Source organism: Lygodium microphyllum, chromosome 1 (genome assembly GCF_053477565.2).
Source record: "Lygodium microphyllum isolate KBCC chromosome 1, Lygodium_microphyllum_v1.1.10, whole genome shotgun sequence".
NCBI lineage: Eukaryota > Viridiplantae > Streptophyta > Polypodiopsida > Schizaeales > Lygodiaceae > Lygodium > Lygodium microphyllum.
Genome location: NC_141135.1, coordinates 154884324 through 154912282, shown reverse-complemented (window position 1 = coordinate 154912282; position 27959 = coordinate 154884324). Strand labels below are relative to the sequence as shown.

Sequence of the window (27959 nt, the reverse complement as noted above, 5' to 3'; positions counted from 1 at the left end):
AAGTTGCCCAAGAGCGACAAAAGAAGCAAGCAGATAAACAAAGAAGACCTTTGGCTTTTGAAAAAGGTCAATATGTCTTGCTAAAGTTTGATAAAAGCAGGCTCAAACAAGGTTCTGGTCAAAAGTCATCTTTTCCAAAGCTCTCCAGTAGATACTTTGGACCCTTCAAAGTGATTGAGAAAATAAATGAAGTTTCTTATCGACTTGAGCTTCCTACTCATTGGAAAATACACAATGCTTTTCATGTAAGTTTGCTAACACCTTACATAGGACCAGAACCAAAGGAACCCATTACTGAAGATCCCCCAGAAGTTGAAGAAACAAAGCTACTCTTGGAACCTGAAAAGATTTTGTTTCTCAAAGATCGAACCACGAGAAGTGGCCTTGTGACACGAAAATTCTTACTAAAATTCAAGAATCTACCCACAACAGATGCACAGTGGGTAGATGAAAAATTCATGAAGGATTACCCAAACATTCTTCAGCCATATCAAGAAGCTTTTCAGCTGAGGACAGCTGAATAAAAGCCAGAGGGCTGTCACAACTCTATAGAAACAGAATTTGTATCCTTTTTCATTAATTTGTCTATATAATGATTTATTAAATTTATTTCCTTTGCACTAATTAGATATAAAGAAAAGTGCATTGGAGCTGGCCCCACTGATGAGTGGTCATAGGTTATAGTGGACCCACGCGGTGGGTTAGAGAAAAGATAGTTCACACTTCCACCTATATGACCCGATTGGGCGCCTGTGACTAGAACTCACCCATATCAGGGTTAGACTCGCACACAGAAAGGATTGATGCCTTGAAGTGTGGGCTAGATCCACCAGAACAGACAGTTACAATCAACAAGATGGCATGATCATGAAATGCTTGTATAATGTGCATGTGTGGGCTGAAAGCTTGAAATGCACATTTCTTTGCATAGGAAAGTCACATGAAGATTCGGATACCATTTTTGCGATATACACGGAAAAAGCTTTCATATGACACCCATATTGGGGGGGTCCCTAAATTTTAGGAGGTCCCTAAATTTTAGGAGCCTCGAATTAGCCTAAAAATGCTAGTCCTAAAAAATAGAGATGTCATTCTAAAAATAGTAAGTTCTGTACTTTGACTGTAATTACTAAATTTGGTTGTTTCTATTCTTGACAGTATTCAACCCAAAAAGGAAGGCCATAGAGAAGAGACAAGTGTCAATACACTTGTCACACAAGTTTCCAAGTGTCCCACCACTTGTCACATTTCATGACATGTGGCTGGACACTTGTCGTGTGCTACTCCACTTTCCCCTTTTGTACTAGCTCTTCCCTCTCCTATAAAGAAGAGCTCGTTTTTCTTCATTCAGCATCATTTTTCTTTGCTGTAAACTCATGTACAGCACCCACAGATAGCCAGAAACTGGCCCCATCTATCCCCATCATCATCCCCCACTTCTCCATTATCAAATTCCTCCATATTCTCTCTTCTATCACTCCTGTTTTACAGGACAACAAGCCTGTAAATTCATTACAACACCTCCTTTTCAAGCTCTTTCTTCCATTTTAGCAACAAGAAGCAAGCCCTATCCATGTACTACTGTTCAACGATGGAGAAGGCTCATTTCCCCTTTTTCTTCTCTCATACTGTAAAGAAATTAGTTCTTATCATTGCATAATAGATAATGCGTGTGTGTTTGTACATCTTTGCATGATCTTGTGAGGGTGAGAATTACTTCTTCTCACTCTCAGGTTGATTGTAACTGAGCTCTTCCCTAAGGGACTTGGGTTGAGTAGAAATACACACCTTCGGGGGGGGGGGGGGGGGGGGGGGGGGGGGGGGGAGGGGGAGAGGGGGGTTTGCCCATCTTCAACCCTCAATCTTATCTCCATTACTTTTACATTTTCATGGCTGTAATTTTGTGAGTAATTTTCATTTTCAGCTTTAAGTGTTCATTCTCTTTTATATTAAATCTCGAAAACAAGCGAATATCATAATTGTTAAGCATACTACATTGTTCGGGGCGTTTACAGACTTTCTGTACATGCGACTTTGGCAGAGCTCTGGACCTCCATCATCCACTCCCTTCGTGGCCGATGGGACCAAGTGTAAGGCGGGTCTCGAACTCGTCAAGAGCTCCGTCTTCACTTCGTGTGCACTTGGGGCTGTCAAGACTTGTTTTCCGTGATGCAAGCAGGCAGCCCCAAATGGCAATACACATCCCCCCCTCCATGGCTTCTTGCCCCCATCCCCCCTAGACCGCCCTAAGAGGCATGTATATTTGATATTTCTGTGACTCTGTATCAGCTCCAGCTAGTCCGTTGTGCAGGAGCACTTCTTTGTATTCAAGGTTTTTCTGAAGTAATATAATTAGCCACACTTTATTTGTATTTTTTTAAAAAAACAAGAGAGATAACTTCATAGGCCTAAAGTTTTCATGTGCCATCCTCCAAAAATAAGATAAGAATTGGTCTAAAATGCCCTCTCTATGCCAAGAGAAGGTGGCCGCTTGTTGTGCTATCATCCTACTCATCTATATCTTCCTCCCCAACCTAGTAGTGTAACCAAAAAATGCCATATCACATGGCCTATCAAGAAACGGATCCGTCTACACCACTCTCCTAGATCCCACTTTAATCTATGAAGATACCTCCTCTAATAAGCCCAAAAACTCCATCCATCTATCAGGTAGGTACCAAGGTCTGAGTGGATTATCCTCTCACAATGTGCCACTACTCTGATCCTTAGTCTAGAGCATCCGATGAATATTGTTTGGTCAAAATCTTCTCACTGAAGGTGGCCATCCTCCTCAACCATAAAAGTGAAATGTCTATCCACAAATCTAGTAGAACTCTCTTCTTCACATCCTCAATCATAGCCCCAGCTCCGCTAAGACTGTGTTGTCTCTACCTTTGAATCACCCATGATAGCTCCTCAAATGCAAACTAGTCTTCCGCAGATGCAATGATCTATAGAGAGAATCTCCCCTAGAATAAATCCTCTGTCCAAGAGTGTGGCCTAACTCTGACCTCAAACAATAATTTAAGAGAAGAGGCTACCTCCTCTTCTCTTTCGCTATAGTCGGGGGTTACTCATGAAGGCCCAATGATACAAATCTCCATGCTCTAATAATAGCAGCTACAAATCTGACCTCAAAACTCCACCCTAAGTCTCTAGTCCTAATCTCCTGAAAAATCCAATGAATACTTAAGTGGCTGCCATTGTCTGCCATGTGTAGGTATCATAGACTCAAGCCTCCATATCACAAGTTTCTTCCAAGGCTCCTCGCCTAGAAGAAAACCCCTAACGATGAGCTTAGAATAGAAAATAATGCCTCTAGAACTCATTGGCTTCACAACTCTAGTACTTGTTAATACGATTTAGATAAAGCAACAAATAAAGGAGAGAGAGAGAGAGAGAAAGAGAGAGAGAGAGAGAGAGAAGAGATACATCTCTTGGCTCTTTCTCATATTAACTCATCATGAAGGTCTTCTAATTATGATCCTAAATCTCATCGATATCCGAAAAGAAGAAATAGAAAAACAAAAAGATTAAAGGAGGTGATAAAGATGTAAGTTCAAAAGGTGGAATGGCAAATAAAGACAAGAAAGAGGACAAGGGAGAATATTTGTACTAGTTTGAACAAGAATTTTGAGATCAGTGCTTTTTATGAAAGGGAGTCAACCAGTGATTGAGAACTGTGGTTGAACACTATGGATAAGAATGCAAAAATATGGAAAATCTGCAAGAAGTTGCCTCAATTCTCGTCTGTGAGGTTTGAAAAGAGGGTCAAGACTCACCAAAGAATGGCATGGAACAGGTTTCCAACTCTCAAGAACTTGAAATATATGAAATAGAAGAATATTGAACCATCCTATAAAAGTAGGTTGAAGTATCTTCCTAACAATCAGCATCTTGAGACTTCGTGCTCCATTATACTGTATCTCAGAAAGGTTTTAGTATGCTGACTATATAATCACATTGTAGTGATTTGCATTGATCAACTTTTTCCTCACTGCAATCAAACTCAAGGAAGCATGTGTATGTGGTCAACATATGGAGCTTGGCTGCCCAGTTAGAGGGCGACCTTCATTTCTCTTTTCTCACTTGAGGAACCTAGAGGGTACTGATGTTTGTTCCCTAGCATAACTAAACTTTATAAGCAAGCCCACAATATGGACAACCAACTCTTGCATCTCCACTAGGACCTTCTATAGTTGGGTGACACAAAGGACGATGCCAAGGTGAGGTTTCCAATCTTTAATGGACATCCCTTATAAACATGGCTATTTCTCTACAAGGAGCATAATCCAACCCATACCAAGAGACTACAAAATGCGCTCTTCTACATCACTCTGAATGGTCTCCTCTTCCTAACTCCCATAGTTGCTAGGACTTTCAAAAAACATGCAACATGTTTCAAAGGTTCCCTATGAATTTTGTAAAATATTGAAATTTTCTATATAGAAATGAACTTCAAGTTTTCTACTAAAAAACATATTAAACATGATTCACAATTGTATAAAAAGTATAATTGGACACCCTGTAAACTTATGATTTACATGCACTATATTCCATGATCCATCATCCATGGCCAGCAATAACCTTGAATATAAAAGAAGCATAATATCATGGATGAAAAACAACTCAAGCATACAAAGTGCAATCAATGTCAAAATAACAATAATAATCCCTGTCTATGTGAGACGTTGAAATGAATTCATGTGATGTGTTACATGGATCGTGGAAATTGCTAATAAACGTAATCAACTTAACAATGATATCTTAAACTTAAAACCCTAAACCTTGAGTCCAATAGATTTTCAAGGAAACCAAGACCAGAGACTTAGGGAGGAGCTTTGAGGTCAAATTTGCAGCTGCTATTATCAAAGCATGGAGATCTGTATCACCTAGCCTTCACCAGTTACCACCAACTACAACCAAAGAGAAGAGGAGACAGCCTCTCTTCTTTAATCACTATCTAAGATCAGAGTCCTTGGACAAAGGACTTACCTATCTAAGATCAGAGTCTGCCGGCCACCCTTGGACAAAGGACTTACCTATCCTGGGGAAAGTTGTCTAAACAGGTTGCTGCCTCAATTGTAGACTGGTTTGCATTTTAGGAGTTACTATACGAGATTTACAAGCAGAGACTACAGGGTCTCAGGTGAGCTAGAGCTATGATTGAGGCCGTGATAGGAGTTTCTCCCAATTGGAAAACGGATACAAACACTTCTCAGACCTGAGTTGGTCTCCTCTGGAGAGTGGACATCCTTCTAGTGGTCATTGTGACTAGCACAAACCAAACATTCATTTTTATGGCTGAGGAGGATGGTCGCCTCCAGTGAGATAACTTGGACCAAACAGTTCACAGGATGCTCCATAAAAACTATCAGAGTAGTGGCACCTTGCAAGAGGAGTGGTACATTGACCCAGACCCAAACAACTGTCTATTAGACAGATGGAGATAGTGGGCTTATGAGAGGAGGCCACTCCAAAGATTATAGTGAGACCCATAAGAGAAAGTATGGAGGGATCCATTCCTTGATAGGCCATGTGATGTGGCCTTTTTTGGTAACACTATCCAGGCTGGGGAGGAAGATTCATCACAATTCACAATAAGATCACAGCGTACAGCCACCTCCTATTGGCACAATAATGGAACTCAAACTAGTTCCTATTAGATTTTTGGAGGAGGCTACATGAAAGCTTTAGGCCTAGGATGATATTCCTCTTTCTACAACTATTAGCTCACAAGAGCTTAGAGGTTGGCACTTGGCTTGGACAATCAAGGACCTAGTGGCATGCACAAGATACAATGATCCAAAGAAGACACAAAGATACTACCTATGAGACTGCCAAGGAGCTCAAAGCTGTGGAGAAGAACCCTCCAGATAATATTCCATGGCACAACAGATTGCATGGTTGTGACCTAGGGGGTTTTAGCTTGGGTCACAAACAAAGGCCAAGCATATGGCTATGAGGATGTTCAATGGAGCCTTTCTTTCCTCATCATTGGACATCATCTAAGCATGATTCACACTCTAGATTACTAGCAGGAATGGTGGATCCATGGATATTGTCATAAATGGAAGCCGATTGCCAATGTTATAGCCTCCCACATTTGGACTTGTGAGATGTAGCCATTCTACAAATCTTCAAGATGTATCCATAGTAGAGACTCTTTTGAGAGTTAGGTAGACCCCATCCACACTCTCTGCAAAAGATGGGTGAGGATGCAGGATAGCTCTGAGAGAATGAGTAGGAGAAGAGAGGCTTTCCTACAAACCTCGCACTTTAAGGCACCTTTTTTCCATACCACCCCTCAAATGATCTCACATTACAGCCCACTAGATTGGTTGTTCACACAATCATTGCATTTTTAATGTACTTAGCTACTCTTCACAGAGTTCCTTGTACTTTATATTTTACCTTAGGGGATTTTCTCTGAGTTATTATTAATAGAATATTTTTTTCTTTAAAAAACAGAAATTATCCAACATAGGACTCAAGAATCAAGTCTCATTAGCATCCAAATCCTCATCCACATCCATCTTCTCATTTTTACACTGAAATCCTGACTTCTACATTCACTCTCCAAAGATACTACAAATGCATCCATGATGGTGGAGGTGACTTGGAAGTATTGGCACCAATTGAAGCTCTTGTTTAAGATAGTGTGATGCAAGATGCACTAGTCTTCTCATACAACATGACATGAATATCTCTCTCCCTTGTGAAATATTTAGTATCTCTTTGCACTTTGGGATATCTATCTTGTTTACATGGATCTGACGAGGCTTGATGGGTAGCCAATTTGCTCAAGCAATCATAAATTGCAGTGGCAAAAGACTAATCTCTCCAACTTCTATGTAGAGAGTTTATTCCCCTTCTTAGTGTGGAGAATGGCCCATGTACTCTAGTTCCTCTCACAAGGCCCAGAGCTAGTCTTGTGAAAGAAGTCTCACTGAAATGCATTTTTTGCAAGCAAAAAAGAGAGAAATTAAATGCTCCAATTAATAACAAAAAAGCATTAAGTGAGCCACGTTAAATGCTCACCCTTATCAAGGTAGGCGCCTCGATGTCCTATTTTTCCCACATAGAGAATGGTTACAATTGAGTCTCTTGTCACTTTGGATTGTGTGACCCAAAAAGACCCACCAACTGTGAAAAACAAGACATTCATTCTTGAACTTCAATAGTAGCTCATTCCTACAATCCTATTTATATATTCTATCCATTCATCCTCTAGTTGTTTGCTGACATATTGCTCCTCGTTCCTATATAGACAATGAAGTTTTTAAATACCAAGCTCCCGACTGACACGCTGTGTGCTGCCACCCTGCCATCACGGCCCATTTCTCCTTCCGCCATAGCGCCTCCCCACCCTCTGTCCTTCAGCGCGCCCCCCTCCCTGGCCGCCACTGTGCCGCCCTCCCACCACCTGGTCACATCTCGCCTCCCCCCTCCCGGCAGCCACCGTACCCCCCCCCCCCCCCCCCTTCCTTCGTCTGTCACTGCGCCTCCCCCCCTTCTGCCATCTCCCAACTGGGGGCCCACCACATCTTCCCCCCCTGGCATCTGGCCACCAGCAGGATCCACCATCCCCCCCCCCCCTCCTGTCTGCCCTCCTCTGTGCCTCTCTCTCTCCATGCATGTCCGCCTGGGCCTCCCCCCTACAGTGAACGCCCCATCATAGTGACGGGCCCCCCCGTTCTCACCAACCTCTCCTCACACGCTCCACACTCCCCCTGTTGACATCCAGAAAACCCCCTGTGCCCACCCATGGGACCAGGCCACCAATGGAGACTAGCACCTTCCCCACTCCTTACACCAGAAAGCGACACCCCCTCCCCCCTGCCAAGCAACACTGTAGTGTGTTTGGTAGGTTCTCAACAAGGACGTGCAATGGAAACCTATGGTCAGACGCTGGTGCATTCTGCAAGTACCCCCCAGTCAAACACCTTGCGTGTCGTCCTCTCTGAGGAACAACTCTTAGCTGTCCGTGCCGCAAAGTTAGAGCTTAAAGAAACAGCAATCTTTGGTCAGGTAGTAGGTCACTCCCCATCCAGGGCCCAGCTTCGAGATTGGCTTCACTCCATGCTGCGCATCAGCACAGCGCAGATAGTGGAGGCGGTTCTAATGGGTCAAGTGATCTTCATGGTTCGACTCACCTCGGCCAACGCAACCCGTGAGTTACTGGCCAGTTCACCCTATGCTTCCACGAAGGGGGTCATCCACATGGTCCCTTGGTACAATGGCTTCACACTAGAGGCATTTGCGCTCCGCAACAAGCTCCTTAGACATCTGGTTACCCTTCTCTTCCCCGGACTAGCGATAGAGTATCGCCAATTGGTGGAAGACTTTGGACAGCTCTTTGGCATTGTCCTTCCCACCTCTTTCGCGGACGCAGTGACAGCCGCAAGAGTCCCAAAGGTACGGGTGGCAATGAAAGAGACCAAGAATATTCCACAGTTCCTAGAGATTGAGGCATGCAGACACCCCTTCAGGCAGCAGGTCATCATGACTAGGCAGCCAAGGCACTGCCTGCAATGCCATGACTTTGGGCACTAGGCAGGAGAGTGCACACGCTTCGGAGCTAAGGCAGCTTCGCCGACAGACCCACAGGTGGATGCAGACGGTTTCACACGAGTACAAAGACGATAGAGAGAGAGACGGCAGGGAGGGCCGCAGACAGCTCCAAAGCCACGGCAGGGAGCTAGAGGGCGAGCGTGGCCCCCCCGACAAAGCGCCACATGGCCCCCCCCTCCTCGCCCTACCCTACAGGTCCAGAAGCCTACAGATCCACCCCCCAGAGAGGCGTCACAGGCCATATCACCCGAGGGCCCACAGCCCCCACCCCCTCCCCCACTCCCTCCCCATGGCTCCCCCGCGACCCTAGTCCACACCCCCCTTCACCCAGAGTTACTGGTCCCCCCCCCTCCCCCCCAAACACCCGCTAGGCACCTCCGACCATTCTACCATCCCTCGATCCTCCCTCCCCACCATCACCCCTACCGACCAAATCCCCTCCCCCCCCCCCCCCCCCCCCCGATCCCCACCCAATACAGATGACCATTCCCCCACCCATCCCCCCCTCCCACAGGAGCTGAGGAGCCCTAGACGATGACATCCTCCACCCACCGGCAGTCTAGCCAACCCCCCCCCCCCCCCACAGAGCCACCAGTTCATCCATCCATGCCGCCCATCACACTTTCTCGAGACAAGCACAGCTGCTACCATAGGAGTTTTTTCGCAGTGGGCCATGGTCTTACTTGAGAGTTGCGGAGCACGGAGTCCCACTACCCCTAGAGGTGGGAATCTTCGTGGTTTTCATAATTTTTTGGTGTGGACAAGACCCTGGGAGATGCTCGGCAGTGGAGGACTTCAAGACGGACACCCAAGATTTTTCGGACCGCGAATCAGATACCAGACGAGGAAGAGGGAGTCCCCGGGAGACCAAGACCCAAAAGGGCAAGTGGGAATAGACTTTAGAGAGCCCAACGGTTATGCCTTTTGGGGGCTCCCTTTGGCAGCCCCAACTAAAAACGAATTCGTGGGGGGGGGGGGGAGGGGGCGTTTTTTTTCGGTAGACTAAGAATGAGGGCACCATGGTCACGATTGATGGAGAGGGTGTATCAACTACCAAGGCATGGCTGGGGAGGAGCAGGACGCATGGGAGGTCTTTCTACTGGCAGTAGGAGCACGCGATGCCTGGAGAGACGCTGCCTTCGACAAGAGGGAAAGGTCACTGGACTTCTCTTGGGGATACAAGCGGCTAGGTAGAGTCCTGCTGAAGCGGTTGGATAGGTTTTATGTGGGAGAGTGGGGAGGCTCTCATGGAGGCCACATTGAGAAATTGGTGAGCACCACGTTGTCCGATCATTGCCCAGTTATCCTGACCCTCGATCCCCCAGCATATGCCCTAGATACACGATCCTGCCAGATCCTTGACTCGTTCTATAGGAGGGAGGAGGTGACGAGACAAATAGAGTAGATTTCGACCAGGGAGTGGGGTAGGAGGGACCGGATCACATAGGAGGTTGCAGAGGTCTTAGCCAAGTCGAGCAGAATCTACCAAGAGGCAGCAATACAAGCTAGGCAATAGAGCTGGGAGGAGGAGACAGCACTCCAACGGGACCTTGCAGCCACACAAAGATTATTACAGGAGGCACTAGGAGATCCCACCCTCCACGCACAGGAGGTGCGAGCACGAGCAACCATTGCTGGCCTTAAGGACAGGCGCTCGGAGTTCTCTTTCCGCACCTCAGCAATCTTCAGGCGCAGAAGGGGAACACGATGTGCAGGGAGTTCTTCCAAGTGCACCAACCTCGCACCGCATGAGAGCAGACACACAGCCTTCAGGATCAGTATGGGAGGACTCGTTCTAGCCTAGACGAGGTGATAGATATTGCCATCAACTACTACGGGTGCCTCTTCTAGCAGGAGACAGCCTCAACTAGACAGACTCCCTCGTCACAAAGGAGATGGGACACTCCCTCCTAGCCCCCTTCACAGAGAAGGAACTAGAGGAGGCTTTCCATACACAGGACGGGAAAAAATGCCCGGGAGAGGATGGCCTCTCTAAGGCCTTCTTCACTACCTACTGGGAACTGGTGAAGGACCCCCTACTGATGGCCTTCCAAGAGATCTTCACTTCAGAAAAAATGCCAGGGAGTCTTTCGGAAGGCCTTATCAGTCTTCTCCCCAAAGGGGGAGACCAATTGGAGCCGTCCCAGTGGAGACCAATCACCTTATTGTTAGTGGCCTATAAGGCACTGGCAAAGATGATTGGTAGGCAACTATGCCGTGTGCTTCCAAAAATCATCCATGACACACAGACAGGCTTTCCGGACAATGTATTCACCTTCTTTGAGGCGACAGAGTGGGCTCTGCACAGTGGGCAGAGACAGCTCGTACTACTCTTGGATTTTGAGAAAGCTTACGACAAGGTGGACGGGATTTCCTAGAGGGCACCATGGTGAGGTTGGGTTTCCCCCAAGCTTGGAGTCGTAGGGTCTCCGCACATTACAGATCGGCCACCAATAGGGTTCTCATAGGTGGTAGGCGTGCGGAGGAGTTTCTACTAGAGATATCGGTTCGGCAAGGCTGCCTCCTAGCCTCGTACCTGTTCCTACTCTTTGCAAAGGCGATGTACCACTTCCTCAAGTCAGGTGTGAGTGGATTACGTGGCCTCCGAATTCCACTGAGAGAGGAGACTAAGTTGTTAGACTCAGAGTATGCAGATAATACAGTATTCTACATAGAGGACTATGAACTAATGCTGGAGAGAGTGAGGCTGGCTCTTGAGGTGTTCTGCTTTGCAGCAGGAGCAAAAATCAACTTGTGAAAGTCGGTTGGTTTCCTCAGAGACCTAGACTCTAGCATGGAGTAGGGCATCCACCTGGGATTTAGATGGGTGAGCAAAGGGCAGACCGTCCGGTACCTAGGGTTCCAAGTGGGACTCAACATCACTCCCACCCAGTAGTTTCTTCTAGTCCTCCATTCTATTCGGAGGAAGGTGACCTACTAGACCATGACTTGCCTCTCACTAGCCGGCCGAGCCCTGGTGGTTAACCAAGTCCTCCTAGTGACGGCCTAGTACATCGCCTCGTGTTGGTGCTTCTTCTCATCATGCATAGTGCAGCTTTGCCGCCTAGTGTGGAACTTCCTTTGGTCCGGGTTAGACGGCTCCAAGGATTCCAGGGCCAAGGTGGCATGGGTGACCATCATACGACATCGGTCAGAGGGAGGTCCTTGGATCATAGACCCAGAGTATTAGAGTATGGCCCTCTTGGGCAAGCTAGTTGTCCACAGCCTCACACCGAGAGGGCAGATCTGGAAGGTCCTATTGTAGAAGGGTCTTCAGGATTGTAGACCGAGCCTTGACGGGGAGTAGAGGCCGTCCCTAAAATGGATCTTCACATCACCCCAGATCAGCCCCCGTAGATCACCTTTCCTACGCAGCTTGCTCCACCTGAGACAAGGCCTCCGTAAGGCCCTAATCTAGATCCCCCCAGGCTGCCAGGAGGAGATAGATGGTTAGCCGGTGATCTCGAACCCCCAGGTCAGGGACCGGAAAGGGGCACAGATTGGCGAGCCCCTCACCTCCAGTGGGCTGGTTGGGAAGGTGACCCGGCTCATACCATCAGGACATGGTGGGAGGTGTATAGGATGGTGGACAAGGAGGTGCTGGAGTAAGTATCAGGCTGCTAGAGAGGAGTGGAGTTGAGGAGAAGGGAGATAGATACAACAATACCTGAGGATTGGCTTGCTCCGCCGATACGAGAGTTGATAGAGCCCCAGGAGGTATAGGCCGCCAGGCTTTCACCAGTAGGTATCCCCCTACAAGTGGCAGGTAGAGTGGGTGGCGCTCCACCTGGGACATTCTTCACCGTACAAGAGGGGGGGTGTCTGGCTTTTGACAGAGGACAATAGGATGAGGGGATAGCTGTCCTTTCATGGAAGAGAATGTGGGTGATTGGCCTTCAGGGGAAGACATGGCAGTTGGACCCTTTTGTCTTTTGGTAGGAGCTCAAGGAGTGGTGCCTCTAGATTTGGGAGGGCAGGCCACTTGATGAGATGGAGTGGGATCCGGGAGAGTGGATATGGCCGGTGGTCAGTACGGTTGCCAAGAAGCCACCGAGGTTCCTAGAGTACACTGCTAGGATTGGCAAACATGAACTGATGCAGGAGGATATGGATTGGCCACCGTCACATAGCAGGCACCCGGCAGAGCACAGCATCTTGGAGCCTTTTCGACGGACCTTTTGGCGCCGTCTATGGGATAGCTAGAGCCCGAGGAGGGTATCATATTTTTAATGATTGGTGGCATATGGAGGCTTGGTGTTGGGAAGTTGGCTTGCCTAGATGCAGAAGGAGGGAGGTTGTAAGTGTTGCACATAGCAGCCTCTGGAAACCCCAAAGCACTGCCTCTGGTCATGTGAGGCGGCGCAGCTCCTGTGGAGAGAAGCATGCCGCATCCTTCGCAGTATAGCACCCAGCCTTGGATGTATCTCATGGAGAGCTTTCTGCTGGTGGCAAGCGATCAGCCAGAACGGTCACCTTCTGTATGAGGCCGGAATGCAGGACACGATATTCATTATCGAGGCCGAGTCGTGTGCAGTGGTCAGTTTAGAGGCTCTACCCATGCGCCAGGTGTGCTGGAACCTACAACAAACCGCTTTGAGGTATGGGAGATCATAGAAAGTCTTACTGGTTGGCATACTTACTGGTTGGCATATCTGGAAGGCACAGTGTCAGGAGGCTTTCGGCGAAGAGAGACTTTCAGTACAGGCAACCTTAGTAGAGCTCTGGACCTCCATCATCCACTCCCTCTGCGGCTAATGGGATCAGGTGCAGGGAGAGTCCAGAGCACTCGTCAGGAGCTCCAATGTCATTTCATGCGCACTTGGGGCGAACAAGACCTGTTTTTCGTGATGCAAGCAGGCAGCCCTAGATGGTGATACACCCCCCCTCCATGGCTTCTTGCCTCCATCCCCCCCAGACCGCCTTGAGAGGCTTGTATACATGATGTATTTGTGACTTTCATCAGCTCAAGCTAGTCTGTTGAGCATGAGTACTCCATTGTAATCTGTTCTTTTTTTAGTAATATAATCAGCCACATTTTACTTGCCAAAAAAAAAAAAGAGGACGATGAGTTGATGCTCAAGAGAGTGAGGCTCGCTCTTGAGGTGTTCTGCTCTGCAGTGGAAGCGAAAATCAATTGCCGAAAGTCAGTTGGTTTCCTCACAGACCCGGACTCTAGCACAGAGTGGGGCGTCCACCTAGGATTTAGATAGGTGAGCAGAGGGCAGACCGTCCGTTACCTAGGGTTCCAAGTGGGACACGACATCACTCCTACGGAGCAGTTTCTTCCAGTCCTCCATTCTATTCGGAGGAAGCTAACATACTAAAGCATGACTCGCCTTTTACTAGCAAGCCGAGCCTTGGTGGTTAACCAAGTCCTCCTAGCGACAGCCTGGTACATCGTCGTGTTGGTGCTTCTCCTCATCCTGCGTAGTGCAACTTCGCCGCCTTGTGCGGAACTTCCTTTGGTCTAGGTCAAACGGCTCCAAGGATTCCAAGGCCAAGGTGGCCTGGGAGACCATCATATGGCATCAGTTAGAGGGAGAGCTTGGGATCATAGACCCAAAGTATCAGAGTATGGCCCTCTTCGGCAAGCTAGTTTTCCACAGCCTCACACCAAGAGGGCAGACCTAGAAGGTCCTATTGCACGAGGGTCTTCAGGATTGTAGACCGAGGCTTGGCGGGTGAGTGGAGGCCGTCCCTGAGATGGATCTGCACGTTAGCCTGGATCACCTTTCCTACGCAGTTTGCTCTGCATGTGGCAGGGCCTTCGTAAGGCCCTAATCCAGAGCCCCCCATTAGCCCAGATCACCTTTCCTACGCAGCTTGCTCTGCGTGTGGCAGGGCCTCCATAAGGCCCTAATCCAGAGCCCCCCAAGCTGCCAGGAGGAGATAGACCGTCGGCCGGTGATCTAGAACCCCCAGGTCAAAGATCGGGAAGGGACACAGATTAGCGAGTGCCCCCCCATCCAGTGGGCTGGTTGGGAGGCCGTCCCGGCTTGCACCATCAGGACATGGCGGGAGGTGTACTAGGACGGTAGATGAGGAGGTGCTGCAGCGAGTATCAGGCTACCAGAGAGGAGTGAAGCTGAGGAGAAGGGGGATAGACGCAACAATACCTCAGGAGTGGCTTGCTCCCACGATACGAGAGCGGATAGAGCTTGGGGAGGTATGGGCCTCTAGGTTTTCACCAGCAAGCATCCCCCTACAGGTGGCGGGTAGAGTGGGCAGCGCTCCACCTAGGATTCTCTTCACCGTACAGGACGGGGGCCGTCTGGCTCTTAACAGAGGGCAACAGGATGAGGGGATAGCTGTCATTTCATGGAGGAGGATCCGGGTGATTGGCCTTCAGGGGAAGACATGGCAGTTGGACCCTTTTGTCTTCTGGCAGAAGCTCAGGTAGTGGAGCCTATAGATCTAGGAGGGCAGGCCACTTGATGAGCTGGAGTGGGACTTGGGAGACTGGCTATGGCCGGCCATTGCGGCCACCAAGAAGCCACCAAGGTTCCTGAGTACATTGCCAGGATTGGCAGACACGTACTGATGCAGGAGGACATGGATTGGGCACCATCACGTAGCAGGCACTAGACAGAGCACAGCATCACGCAACCTTTTCGACGAACCTTCTCGCGCCGCCTATGGGATAGGTGGAGGCCAAGGAGGGTATCGTATTTATTATGGCTGGTGGCACATGGAGGCTTGGCAGTGGGAAGTTGGCTTGCCCAGATGCAGAAGGAGGGAGGTTGAAAGCGATGCACACTCTAGCCTCTCGAAACCCCAAAGCACTGCCTTTGGTCGTGCGAGGTGGTGCAGCTTGTGTGGAGAGGAGCATGCCGCATCCTTCGCCGTATAGCACCCAGCCTTGGATGTATCTCATGGGGTGCTTTCTGTTGGCAGGCAATCAGCCACGGTCGTCACCTTGTATATGAGGCCGTGATGCAGGACACGATTTTCATTATCGAGGCAGGGTCGTGCGCAATGGTCAGGTTGAAGGCTCTACCCATCCGCTAGGTATATGGGAGATGATAGGGAGTCTTACTGGTTGGCATATCTAGAAGGCACGGTGTCAGGAGGCTTTCGGCGGAGAGAGACTTTCAGTACAAGCAACCTTAGCAGAGCTCTGGACCTCCATCATCCACTCCCTCCGCGGCCGATGGGATCAGGTGCAGGAGGGCGAGTCCAGGACTCGAGGTCAATAGCTCTGATGTTATTTCATGCGCAATTGGGGCGACCAGGACCTGTTTTTTGTGATGCAAGCAAGCAGCCCTAGATGGCGATACACCCCCTCTCCATGGCTTCTTGCCCCCATCCCCCCTAGACCACCTTGAGAGGCTTGTATACATGATGTATTTGTGACTTTCATCAGCTCCAGCTAGTCTGTTGAGCATGAGCACTCCATTGTAATCAGGTTTTTTTTTAGTAATATAATCAGCCATATTTTACTTGCAAAAAAAATATAGACAATGAAGGATGTGGACAACGAAATGGATGGGCCTATGATGCCTTCCAGCATCAGTCCCATATGTCTATCAAATCCATGAACCTTTATGTAAAACCCAATATTACAAACACTTAAGGAAAAGAAATACATAATGAAAATATACATTTAGCTTATAGCAATCTCAATTCGAACATATATTTAGAGACAGAGTACCTCATGGAAAACATGCAGTACATGAGTCCAAGGGTTCTTACGAAGGTATGCATTTCATATTTTCTACCTGATGGAAACATGTTTCTTGGCATTGATTACGCTAGCTACAAAAGGTCTCATCAACCTCATTCACTAATGACCACAAAGTAAAGCATCTAACTGAGATGAGAAGTAGTTCAAGCCATTTGTAGCTAGCTAGAAGCAGGACATTGCTACTTCTAAATTTGTGGGTCATGAAGACTCCCACCTCAAAAAGAAGGGGAAAATTCAAGTATTCTTAGGGACCTGTCTAAAAAGCTCCTGCAAAGGAGGTACCAAGTGTTGAGGATTCCCAAGGGTATTAGTATTACAATCCATGCCCTAATATTCCTTGTTCAAACTTAGTCCAAAGGACGGTAATTAGCTTAGATCTATTGAGGTCACTACTGATGCAGCTGAAGAGGCCTAATCTGATCAGAAGTGCATGAAGGAAAAGAGATGCAGTGAATTTAGCCTAAATCCACATATCTAGAGATGCCGCACAACCTAGGGTTTTCCATCTAGAGTTTCTTGAAGCCCACTCTCATGTGGTTGATGCCTAGTTAAGAGGCCTTATGTTGGCAATCAGTTATTAGTGTATTTAGCATCATCTCTCTTGTTCAATATCTCATTTTCTTCTCATAATGAACTCCTTGCTAGTTGTACCTGATTGAGATCCACATTTGCATCATGGTAAGAAAGTCTAGCGCTCATTCCACCTCTATCTAAACCTGCCTTTCACTCTAAACCTAACCCTCAACTCATTTCTACTTGATAGCCATTGCTGTGTTTCCTGAGGCATCTTTGACAAACTATATCTTGCTGCATCTATGCCAGCCCACTACAGACGGCCAGGGCAGCAAGGGCAATCAGCAACAAGGACAAAGACACTGGCCACCAGTTGTCCTTAAATCCTTCATGCTCACCTTCCGGGATGTCCCAAGCCTCACTATCTTTAAATTTGGGCTAAATTAAAATCAGAACATAATATCTTTCAAGTCCTTGACGAAGCAGAAGTGGGTTCTAGCACCTATCTGCAGTGGACACAAATAAGACTTATATACTGAGAGGTTTTCTAATACTGAGAATCTATTAAAAACAACCCCACAGAGAACAGATTTAATTGTTACAATGAGTTTTCATGCATCACTGTTTCAGTCCAACTGATTCTTGGATAAAGCTGCTAACCTCTACTTTCTTTGACAAAACCTCATTTTCAATCTTGACCTCACAAAGTGCATGCTGAGTCTCTTTCTCTATCAAACTTATATTCGTTGCCAATGAACTTTCACAAGGATTACTCGTCAGGGAAACCTGTTGATCTAGGTACCTACAAATTTGAAGCATAAGCCTTTGATCTTGAAAAATGACACTACTAATAGTAGATTTGAAGATATTAAACCAATCACACCTTTTCAGTAGCTGTTCATACTCATTTCTGCTTTCCTGCAGCATTGTGCGTGCTTTCTCAGCATCAGACATGGCCAAGTCCCTTGTTCTCTGAAGCATCCTGTAGCATTGAAGACTTCATGTTAAGGCCACCCACATTTATGACCGAACAGATTGAAATTGTCTTAGGAAGACTAACTGTATCTCAAAGTTTGCAGCTTCCCATATTTGGCACCGTACTGATTCAATTTCTTGTTTATTTCTCTGTTGTGCTTGCAAGATTTCTTCCTGAACACAGCAACATTTACTACATCTAGTTAAACACTTCAGCATAATTGCCTTTTGTGCTTAGAGAACGTCTTTCTAAACCTCCATTCACATATCCACTGAGATTTTTGATCAATAGAATGTGCATGTGTTAAAGGTCTCGAGAAACTTTGTTTCCTGTAACATGAAATATGATCTGGTGGAGTGAAAATTTCTTGTTTAGCAAGTTCAATATACATGTACATGCTGATCCAGGGCAGGGTGCTCAATGCCATTCTGATGCAGCATCCGATCATAAAGGCTTTTCTGGCCCTCCTCTAGCTCTTGGACTTTTTCCTGCTGTTTCTTTTTCTCACCTTCCAGCTTTTTCATCTGGTCCTCCATTGCTTTATACTGACCGTTCAAGTAAGCCTGAATACACAAGCCACTCTTTATTTGCAAAAAAAAAAAAAAAAGCCTGAACACACAAAAGAAGTTAAACATTTTTACTGCCATAATTTCTCATTGTCATTATTTTAGAGGTAAAATATTTAACCTTCTCAATCTGGAGAAGTTCTATGTGGTGCTCTTTATCTTTAAGACATTCCTCGAGAACTTGCTTTTCTTTAGTCAAATCATGTAACAACTTGGATTGTCCACATTTTTCCTCTTCGGCAAAACCCAACCTCTTCTCCAGCTCCACAAGGTTTCTCCTCACCTGAATGAATACATATTAAATGTGTCAGGTGTGGCTGGCAAAAGTCTTCTACACCAGAGACCCATCAGGCTTCAACTAATCTAGCCTCTCAAATCCAGACTTCAACTCTAGCAGCAGCCACAGCATTCCCTCATATTTTTAGCAAAAGAAGCTGGAAAAAGGCGGTTAGGTCATTCCTACATTGATCACATGCACCTTTCCAATGACCAATGCATGAAATTCTTGCTAAGAACTTTCATAAGGATGCATATTGTGAGAGAGGAAGGCAGGATCGAAGCTCATCCCAAAAAACAGTACTTTGTGAGAGTGAAGCACGACACCCAATGCAATAGACTGAAAGAGTGTAAGCTGAAAGTACAAGGTACAACCCTTAAACCTTAGGGTTGTAGGGGGTGTTCACACCTGAACAAGGTAAGTGCCCGTAAGCGTGTGTCATAAGCACATACGAAATAATACCATAAGCCTGGGGGAGAAAACCTCTCCTACCGAGAGTAAAAAGTGCCCCAGTGTCCTACTGATCACCGACACTCCTATGTGAGCGTAGGCGTGAGTGAGGCATGAGTGAAATGCCAACAAACCCCCCTAGAGTGAAGAGTGATCAAGAGTACAAGGATCATCTGCCACCAAAGGAGATTAAATTTAAAGCATCGTGAAATGCTTCAAATTTGTCAGGAGGAAGAGCTTTGGTGAGATGTCTCCCACATTACTGGTGGTAGGACAATAAACATAGCTGATATCACCTACATGTAGCCTCTCTCTAACAAAGTGATAATGTATCTCAATGTGTTTCGTGGGTGCATGAAACACTAGGTTCCGCTTCAACTTGTAGACCCATTTTGTTCCAATGGCTTTCTTCCCAAATGGCAAAGACACCAAATCCTATGTTTGATTCTTAGTGAAATAATTCCAATTCAGCTTTCATTGCTACCATCCAATGCACACTCTGTTGTGCATCCTCAAAACATTTAGGCTCCTCTTCATCAAGGGTGCTTGCTGCCATAGCAAACTCCATGGTATGTGCGGTATCATGCATATGAGCTTGCCTTCTAGTACGACCAACCATGGGTGCATCCAAATGACTATCTTTCATAGTCTGTAAATACCATCTAGGCATTTTTCTTGCCTCCCGACTCTGCATAAGCTCTTGCTGAATTTCAGTTTCAGCACTTTGTTGAATATTCAGATCAGCCAATGGCTGATTTTCTGCAGTTTCCAAAGGAGCAGCTGGCTGAACATTGAGTTCACTTGCTGAAATTGCAGCTGAATCACCAAATGTAATGGGCAGCAGCCCTTCAAATACATCACGGGCAGCCTGATATGTGTCTAGAACAGCCACGGAAAATTCTGATTTTTCATCAAATAGTACATCCCTACTGACAAACACCTTTTTAGAAACAGGATCATAGAGTTTGTAGCCTTTTCTTTCACTGCTACAACCCACAAAAATGCATTTAATAGCCTTGTTATCCAACTTTTTTCTGAGTACCTGTGGAATGTGTGCATATGGAAGGCACCCAAAGGTACGAAAGTGTCCAACAAAAGGTTTCCGGCTGTTCCAAGCCTCAAAAGGTAATTTTCTTCAAAGCTTTGGTGGGGCATCTATTCAAAACATGGCAAGCACACATGAGGGCTTCCATCCAAAAATTGTGTGGCAAGCTCTTTGCCTTCAGCATACATCTGGCCATCTCCATGAGTGACCGATTCTTCCTCTCTGCAACCCCATTCTGCTGTGGAGTATAAGCAGTAGTGTACTGATGGACAATGCCCTTCTGCTTCAAAAAAGAGTTCAGCATAGAGAATATGTATTCCCCCCCTCGGTCCGAACAGAGAGTTTTAACTTTACAACCAGACTGGTTTTCAACAAGTGCAATAAAAGCCGAAAATGCATCATACACTTTTGACTTTTGACCAAAGAGTAGACCCAGCAAAATCGAGTAAAGTCATCAATAAAAGTCACAAAATAGTAATATCCTCCCAATGATTTTGTATGCATAGGCCCACATACATCTGAATGCACTAACTACAACCTGGCTGTTGCTCTAAAAGCAACATCACGGGGAAACAAAAAACGATGCATTTTCTCCAAAATACATCCTTCACACACAAGTGCTCAAGAGGTCACTGCAGTAGAGGTAATCCATCTAGCATTTGCCTATGCTGCAAGAGCATCAAGCTGCCAAAGTTCACATGCCCCATCCTAGCATGCCATAACTCTGCCTGTATCATAGCAGGAGTAAGAGTGGATACCAAGTACGCTGACTGATCAACTGAAAGAGCATCCAACTCGTATAACCCATGACATAAAGTACCTGTCAAGACCAAAGTCATGTGTTCTTTGTTTCTCACCATGCATTTGTCATCATCAAATGTGACCTGCAATCCACAACGTGCCAAAGAAGAAATAAAGAGCAGATTCTTCTTTATCCCTGGCACGAACAAAGTATCTTGTAGGCGAAGAATAGAGCCCTCAATGGTTGTGAGCACAATCTCCCCAATACCTCTAACAGGGTATGATGCATTGTTGCCACACTTTACAGACTTGCCAAACTAGAGCGGCACCAACAAAAGCAAATAAATCTTTGCGAGATGTAATATGCCTCAAAGCACCACTGTCAAAAAACCAAGTGCCTGCATCCTCAGTAGAGCTAAATGCTCGATCAGCCCAAGAAGTGTCATACCTGCATGTGTAAAAGCAATAGTCTCTGTCTGCAACAAAGGATGCGGACTCAGTAGTAGTGGAAGGAACATCAGAAACAGACATTCCTCAATCCTCCTTCTCCTTGGCAATGCGCTCTCTGCACTCAGTAATGTAGTGGCCTGGCTTCTTGCAATAATGGCATTTTCCCTTTTTGGCTTGTGTGCCCCCTTGTTTCTTACGTGCCTGTGATGTGCTAGAAGTCCCAGAACTCTGCGAAGCATTCTTCACTTGGCTGCTTTTGTCTTTATGTCTAGCCATAAAAGCCTACTTAGAGACTATAGCATCCACACCACTATTTCTTCTTGTTTGCTCCTCCTCTAGAAGCAAACTGACTAACTGAAGAAAAGTGATTGATTGCGCGGCAATCCTCGTGGTGAGGTTTAAGGCCGTATGAAAAACCAAGTACGAAGAAGGTAACAAAGTCAAAGTTGTAGATATCATCTATACATCCAAATAGTACTCATCAACATTCATGAGTTGCTCTCACAAGTCCTGAATTTTGTTCAAGTGATCCTAAAAAGAATCACCTTCATCCATTCTCATTGTCTATCTCTTTCTTTAAGAAACAGATGCAAGTCTCATTCTTGCTGTAGAGACACAACAGGAGATACTCAAGAGCTCTCATGTCCGTCACGTCGCTGTGTCCCCGCCCGCCTATTCGTCATGCCCCACCCGCCTATTTGTTGTGCCCTGGCCCGCCCCGCCCCGTCTTGTCGCTTCGTCGTGCTCCAACGCCATCGATAGCCACCAGCACCATCGACTCCCTCCCTCGCCATTGACAGCCACCAGCGCCCATCTTTCTCGCCTTCGCCAAGGCCCTTCGCTAGCTCCCTGCGCGCCGCCTGCGTCCACCCTGCCCCCCCCACGCCCGCCTTGGCCCCTCCTCCTGCGCTTACCTGCTCCCCCCCACCTATCTTTTTCCCCCCTCCCAACCCCCCGCCCTCCGCGTGCTATCTTGCCGAGAGGCCTGGCCCACTATCAAGCTACACAACCACCGCCATCGAAAATAGAAAGCCCCTCCCCCTTCGCCATCGACACCCCCCCTTCCCCCTCTAGTTGCTCCCTCTCCCTGTAGCAACTCCCCATCCAATAGCACAACAGTGCGATAGGTAGGTTCTCCCAAAAGGGACGTGCAATGGAAACCTATAGTCAGACACCGGCGCACTCACCAAGTACCCCCCAGTCAACACCTTGTGCGTAGTCCTCTTTGAGGAGCAGCTCTTAGCCGTCCGAGCTAAAGAGCTGGAGCTAATGGAAACAACAATTTATGGTCAGGTAGTAGGACATTCCCCAACCAAGGCACAGCTTCGGGACTTGCTTTACTCCATGCTGCGCATCAGCACAACGCAGATCATGGAGGCGGTCCTATTGGGCCAAGGGATCTTCATGGTCCCCCTTAGCTCGGCAGACGCAGCTCGCGAGCTACTCGCCAGTTCACCATATGCATCCACGAAGGGGGTCATATACATGGTCCCTTGGTACAGTGGCTTTACTGTGGAGACGTTTGCACTCCACAACAGGTTTCTTCAGCACCCGGTCACCCTTCTTTTCCCCAGTCTGGCATTGAGTATCGCCAGTTGGTGGAAGACTTTTGGCACCTCATTGACACTGTCCATCCCGCGTCCTTCGCGGATGCAGTGATAGCTGCAGGGGTCCCAAAGGTATGGGTGGTAGTGAAAGAGGTCAAGAATATCCCACAGTTCCTAGAGATTGAGGCACGCGGGTACTCCTTTAGGCAACAGGTCATTGTGACTGGGCAACCAGGGCAGTGCCTACACTGCTACGACTTTGGGCATCAGGCAGCAGTTTGTACGCGTTTCAGAGCCAAGGCGGCTCCACCCACAGGTCCGCAGGTAGACGTTGACAATTTCACACGGATCCAGAGGCGACAAAGAGGGAGACGGCAAGGGGCGGCACAGCCAGCTCCTCAGACCCAACCTCGGTAGCAAGGTGCTGGCGGGCAAGCGGCCCCCTCTCGGCAGAGCACTCCACAGCCACCCCCTTTTCCGCCCCACCCGACAGGACTGCAGCTCCCCACATTCTCCACATGCACCACAGACTGCCTCGCCTGAGTTCCCACAGGCCCCTCATCCACTCCCCCCCCCCCCCCCCCCCCAACATCCCATGCCCCCCCTCCCTCCACTGACCTTGGCCCACAGTCCCCCCTTGCCAAGGCCACCACCCCCTCCCCCCAAACCCGCCATACATCTCCAGCCATCCCACCATATCTCAATCCTCTTCACCCCCATCACCCCCCTGATCCGCACCTAGGTCAAGTGAGCCCCCCCAAACCCACCCCCCCTCCTCCCACAGGAGTTGATGAGCCACACACACCTATCTCCTCTGCACACCAGCAGTCTCCCCCCGTCTACACAGCCACCAGCTCATTTGCCCCTGCCACCCACCATACTTTTCCGAGACGGGCATAACTGCTGCTACAAGAGTTTTTCCGCAGTGGCCCATGGTCCTACCTGCGAGTTGCGGAGCGCGGAGAGTTCTCACTGCCTCTAGAGATGGGGATCTTCATGGTTCGTAAGTCAAGGAGAGGCAAGGTCCACCTACTAGCACCACCCGATGGACCAAACTACGCCTTTTTTCTTCAGTCATCTTACTCAGAGGAGTGGACGACCACACAGATTGAGAAGAAGTTAAAGAGTCAGGTGGCGGATCACATCTCCTAGTGGATGGGAGATGAAGGATTAGCATTGTTTGCACAACAGTGGCCAACTTGCATGATGGACATTAACTGGTGGACTGGCGCCGATGTCCCGCACTTGACCATTATCTTTCGAGCCCCCTCCACAGTGAAGAGCGCCGAGGGACGTGATCGAGTGGCCCCCGGCATGGGTGGCCCGCTTCTACCAATGTGCAGAGTCGTGTTTTTCAGCATGGCTGATAGATGCATTGATAGTACCACCTGGAGCATCTATCACCCCTATGGTCCGGCCGAGGGCCACCATGGGGGACTGGAGTTCACCATCCAGACCGGCGGCAAAATGCACCTGCATGCCTCACAGTCTCTCTTCCTCATCTACAGCATCCACACCGAATAGATGCCTATTCGGTCAGTCAAAGGTTTCCCCATGAGCTTACATCTTGCATCCTGGAATGTGAACAGTCTCCACTACAGTGGGGCACGTGGCTCGAGGAAGCTGATTGTTCGGCAAGAGTTGCAGCCTGCCCTTGCCGGACAGATAGACATCTTGCTTCTGCAGGAGCACAAGCTTATCCTCGCCCAGGCTCAACGGGTTGGGAAGGTACTTCCGGGCAGCTCGCATACTTACTAGGAGCACGCCATAGGTACCCACAGCAGGAGCGGCGGCGTATGCACCTCTATTGGCCCGAGTCTCACCACTTGTGTACGAGACCACGGGACGATAGTGGCAGGAAGGGTTCTATGGATCAAATTGGATATTGGGGACTCGCGTATTGGAGTCCTCAATGTCTATGCCTCTACGGAGGTTAGGGCACGCAGCAGGTTCTAGGTGGAGATTGCAGCTAGACTCCCAAAGGTGGACTCCTGGATTGTTGTAGGATATTTCAACAACCGGGAGGCTTTGGAGGACCAGCAGGGCAGAGGAAGAAACTACCAAGGCATGGCTGGGGAGGAGCAGGAGGCATGGGAGGTCTTTTTGCTTGCAGTCGGAGCACATGATGCCTGGAAAGACCCTACCTTCCACAGGAGGGAGAGGTCCTTGGACTTCTCCTAGGGATACAGGTCGGTAGGTGGAGCCTTGCTGGAGTGATTGAACTGGTTTTATGTGGGAGAGTGGCAAGGCTCTCGTGGAGGCCAGATTGAGCAGTTGGCAGGCACCACATTATTCGATCACTGCCCGGTTCTCCTGGCACTTGATCCCCCAGCATCCGCCCTAGATACACGATCCTGTCGGATCCCTGACTCGATCTATAGGAGGGTGGAGGTGTCGAGACAGATAGAGCAGATTTGGAGCAGAGAGTGGGTCAGAAGGGACAGGATAGCAGAGGAGGTTGCAGAGGTCCTAGCCGAGTCAAGCAGAATCTGCTAAGAGGAAGCCGTACAGGCCAAGCAGCAGTGCTGGGAGAAGGAGAGAGCACTCCAGTGGGACCTTGCAGCCACGCAGAGATTATTGCAAGAGGCACCAAGGGACCCCACCCTCCACGCACAGGAGGTGCGCGCGTATGTAGGCATTGTTGGCCTAGAGGACAGGCGCTCGGAGTTCTCTTTCTGCACTTCAGTAGCCTTAGGCCCACCAGCCCCGCACCGCGGGAGAGCAGATACGCAGCCTTAGGGATCAATATGGGAGGACCCATTCTAGCCCTGATGAGGTGATGGAGATTGCCACTGACTATTACACGCGCCTCTTCCAGCAGGAGACAGCTTAAGCTGGAGGACAGAGATGAAGACAGCAGGTATGGGATCACACCCCATCCCTCGTCACAGACGAGATAGGACACGCCCTCCTAGCCCCCTTCACAGGGAACGAACTAGAGGAGGCTTTCCATACCTAGGATGGGCAGAAATGCCCAGGGGAGGATGGCCTCTCTAAGGCTTTCTTCACTACCTACTAGGATGTGGTGAAGGAACCCCTACTAAGGGCTTTCTAGGACATCTTCACCTCAAAACAGATGCCAGGGAGGCTCTTAGCAGGCCTTATTAGTCTTCTCCCCAAAGGGGGAGACCGGTTGGAGCTCTCCCAGTGGAGACCGATCACCTTATTGTCAGTGGCCTATAAGGCTCTGGCAAAGATGATTGGTAGGCGATTACGCCATGTGCTTTCAGATATCATTCATGACACACAGATAGGCTTTGTCCAAGATAGGAGCATCCTAGACAATGTATTTACATTCTTTGAGGCGACAGAGTGGGCTCAGCACAGTCGGTAGAGACTGGCAGTACTACTATTTGATTTCGAGAAAGCTTATGACAGGGTGGACAAGGATTTCTTAGAGGGCACCATGGTGAAGTTGGGATTCCCCCACGCTTGGATTCGTGGGGTCTCCGGCCTGTACAGATCAGCCACCAACAGGGTTCTCATAGGCAAAAGGCGAGGGGAGGAGTTTCGGCTGGAGAGATTGGTCGGACAAGGCTGTCTCCTGGCCCCATACCTGTTCCTACTCTTCGCAGAGGCGATGTCTCACTTCCTCAGATCACGTGTGAGCAGACTACGCGGCCTCCGACTTCCAGTGAGAGAGGAGACTAAGTTGTTAGACTCAGAGTACGCAGATGACACAGGCCTCTATATAGAGGACAATGAGGTGATGTTGGAGAGAATGAGGCTGGCTCTTGATGTGTTCTGCATTGCAGCGGGTGCGAAAATCAACTGGCGAAAGTCGGTTGGTTTCCTCACAGACCCGAACTCTAGCACAGAGTGGAGTGTCCACTTGGGATTTAGATAGGTGAGCAGAGGGCAAACAGTCCAATACCTAGGGTTTCAGGTGGGACTTGACATCACTCCTGCCCAGCAGTTTCTTCCTGTCCTAGATTCTATTCGGAGGAAACTGACCTACTGAAGCACGGTCCGTCTCTCACTAGCTAGTCGAGCCCTGGTGGTTAACCACGTCCTCCTAGCAACGGCCTGGTACATCGCCTCGTGTTGATGCTTCTCCTCATCGTGCGTAGGGCAGCTTCGCTGCCTAGTGCGGAATTTCCTTTGGTCTCGGTCTGATGGCTCCAGGGACTCCAGGGCCAAGGTGGCGCGGACGACCATCATACGACATCGATCAGAGGGAGGCTTGAGATCATAGGCCCAGAATATCATAGTATGGCCCTCCTGGCCAAGCTAGTTGTCCGCGGTCTCACACCAGGCGGGCAGACCTGGAAGGTGTTACTGCAGGAGGGCCTTCAGGACTGTAAACCGAGGCTGGGCGGTGAGTGGAGGCTGTCCCTAAGATGGATCTTCACTTCAGCCCAAATCACCCCCCCCAGATCACCTTTCCTGCGGAGCCTACTCCGCGTGTGGTAGGGCCTCCGTAAGGTCCTAATCTAGAGCCCTCCAGGTTGCCAGGAGGAAATAGACCATCACCCGGGCATCTGGAACCTCCAAGTCAAAGAAAGGGAAGGGGCATAGATAGGTGAGCGCCCCCACATTCAGTGGGCTGGGTGGGAGGCCGTCCCAGCTCGTTCCATCAGGACATGGCGGGAGGTGTACAGGATAGCGGACGAGGAGGTGCTGCAGCGAGTATCACGGTGCACGAGAGGAGTGGAGTTGAGGAGAAGAGAGAGAGACGCAGAAATACCTCTGAAGTGGCTTGCCCCCCTGATATGAGAGCCGATAGAGGCCGGGGAGGTATGGGCAACTAGGTTCTCTCCAGCAGGCATCCCTCTTCAGGTGGCAGGTAGAGTGGGTGGCACCCTCGAGGGGACCTTCTTCGCCGTTCAGGAGGGGGGACGTCTAGCCCTTGACAGAGGGCAACAGGATGAGGGAATTGCCACCCTTTCATGGAGAAGGATTCGGATGGTGGGTCTTCAAGGGAAGACTTGGCGACTAGACCCCTATATTTTTTCGAAGGAGCTCAAGGAGTGGCACCTTTGGATCTGGGAGGGTAGACCACTTGATGAGCTGGAGTGGGATCCAGGAGAGTGGCTATGGCCGGTCTCTGCGGTTGCCAAAAAGCCACCCAGGTTCCTAGAGTATACTGCCAGGATTGGCAGACATGTACTGATGCAGGAGGATATGGACCGGGCG

At 48.6% G+C, this 27959-nt stretch overlaps 1 protein-coding gene across 1 annotated transcript in view; it reads right to left on the bottom strand.

Annotated features, from left to right (window-relative positions):
• Positions 1-27959, bottom strand: part of LOC148041857 (uncharacterized) — a 184734-nt gene that overhangs the window by 106999 nt on the left and 49776 nt on the right. Inside the window, exons 7-11 of the mRNA XM_087688807.1 lie at positions 18435-18596; positions 18137-18310; positions 17832-17920; positions 17655-17753; positions 17432-17573 (exon numbers count right to left, since the gene is read on the bottom strand). Coding sequence (XP_087544933.1) covers positions 17432-17573; positions 17655-17753; positions 17832-17920; positions 18137-18310; positions 18435-18596 — 666 coding nt within the window. The remainder of the gene's footprint in view (positions 1-17431; positions 17574-17654; positions 17754-17831; positions 17921-18136; positions 18311-18434; positions 18597-27959) is intronic.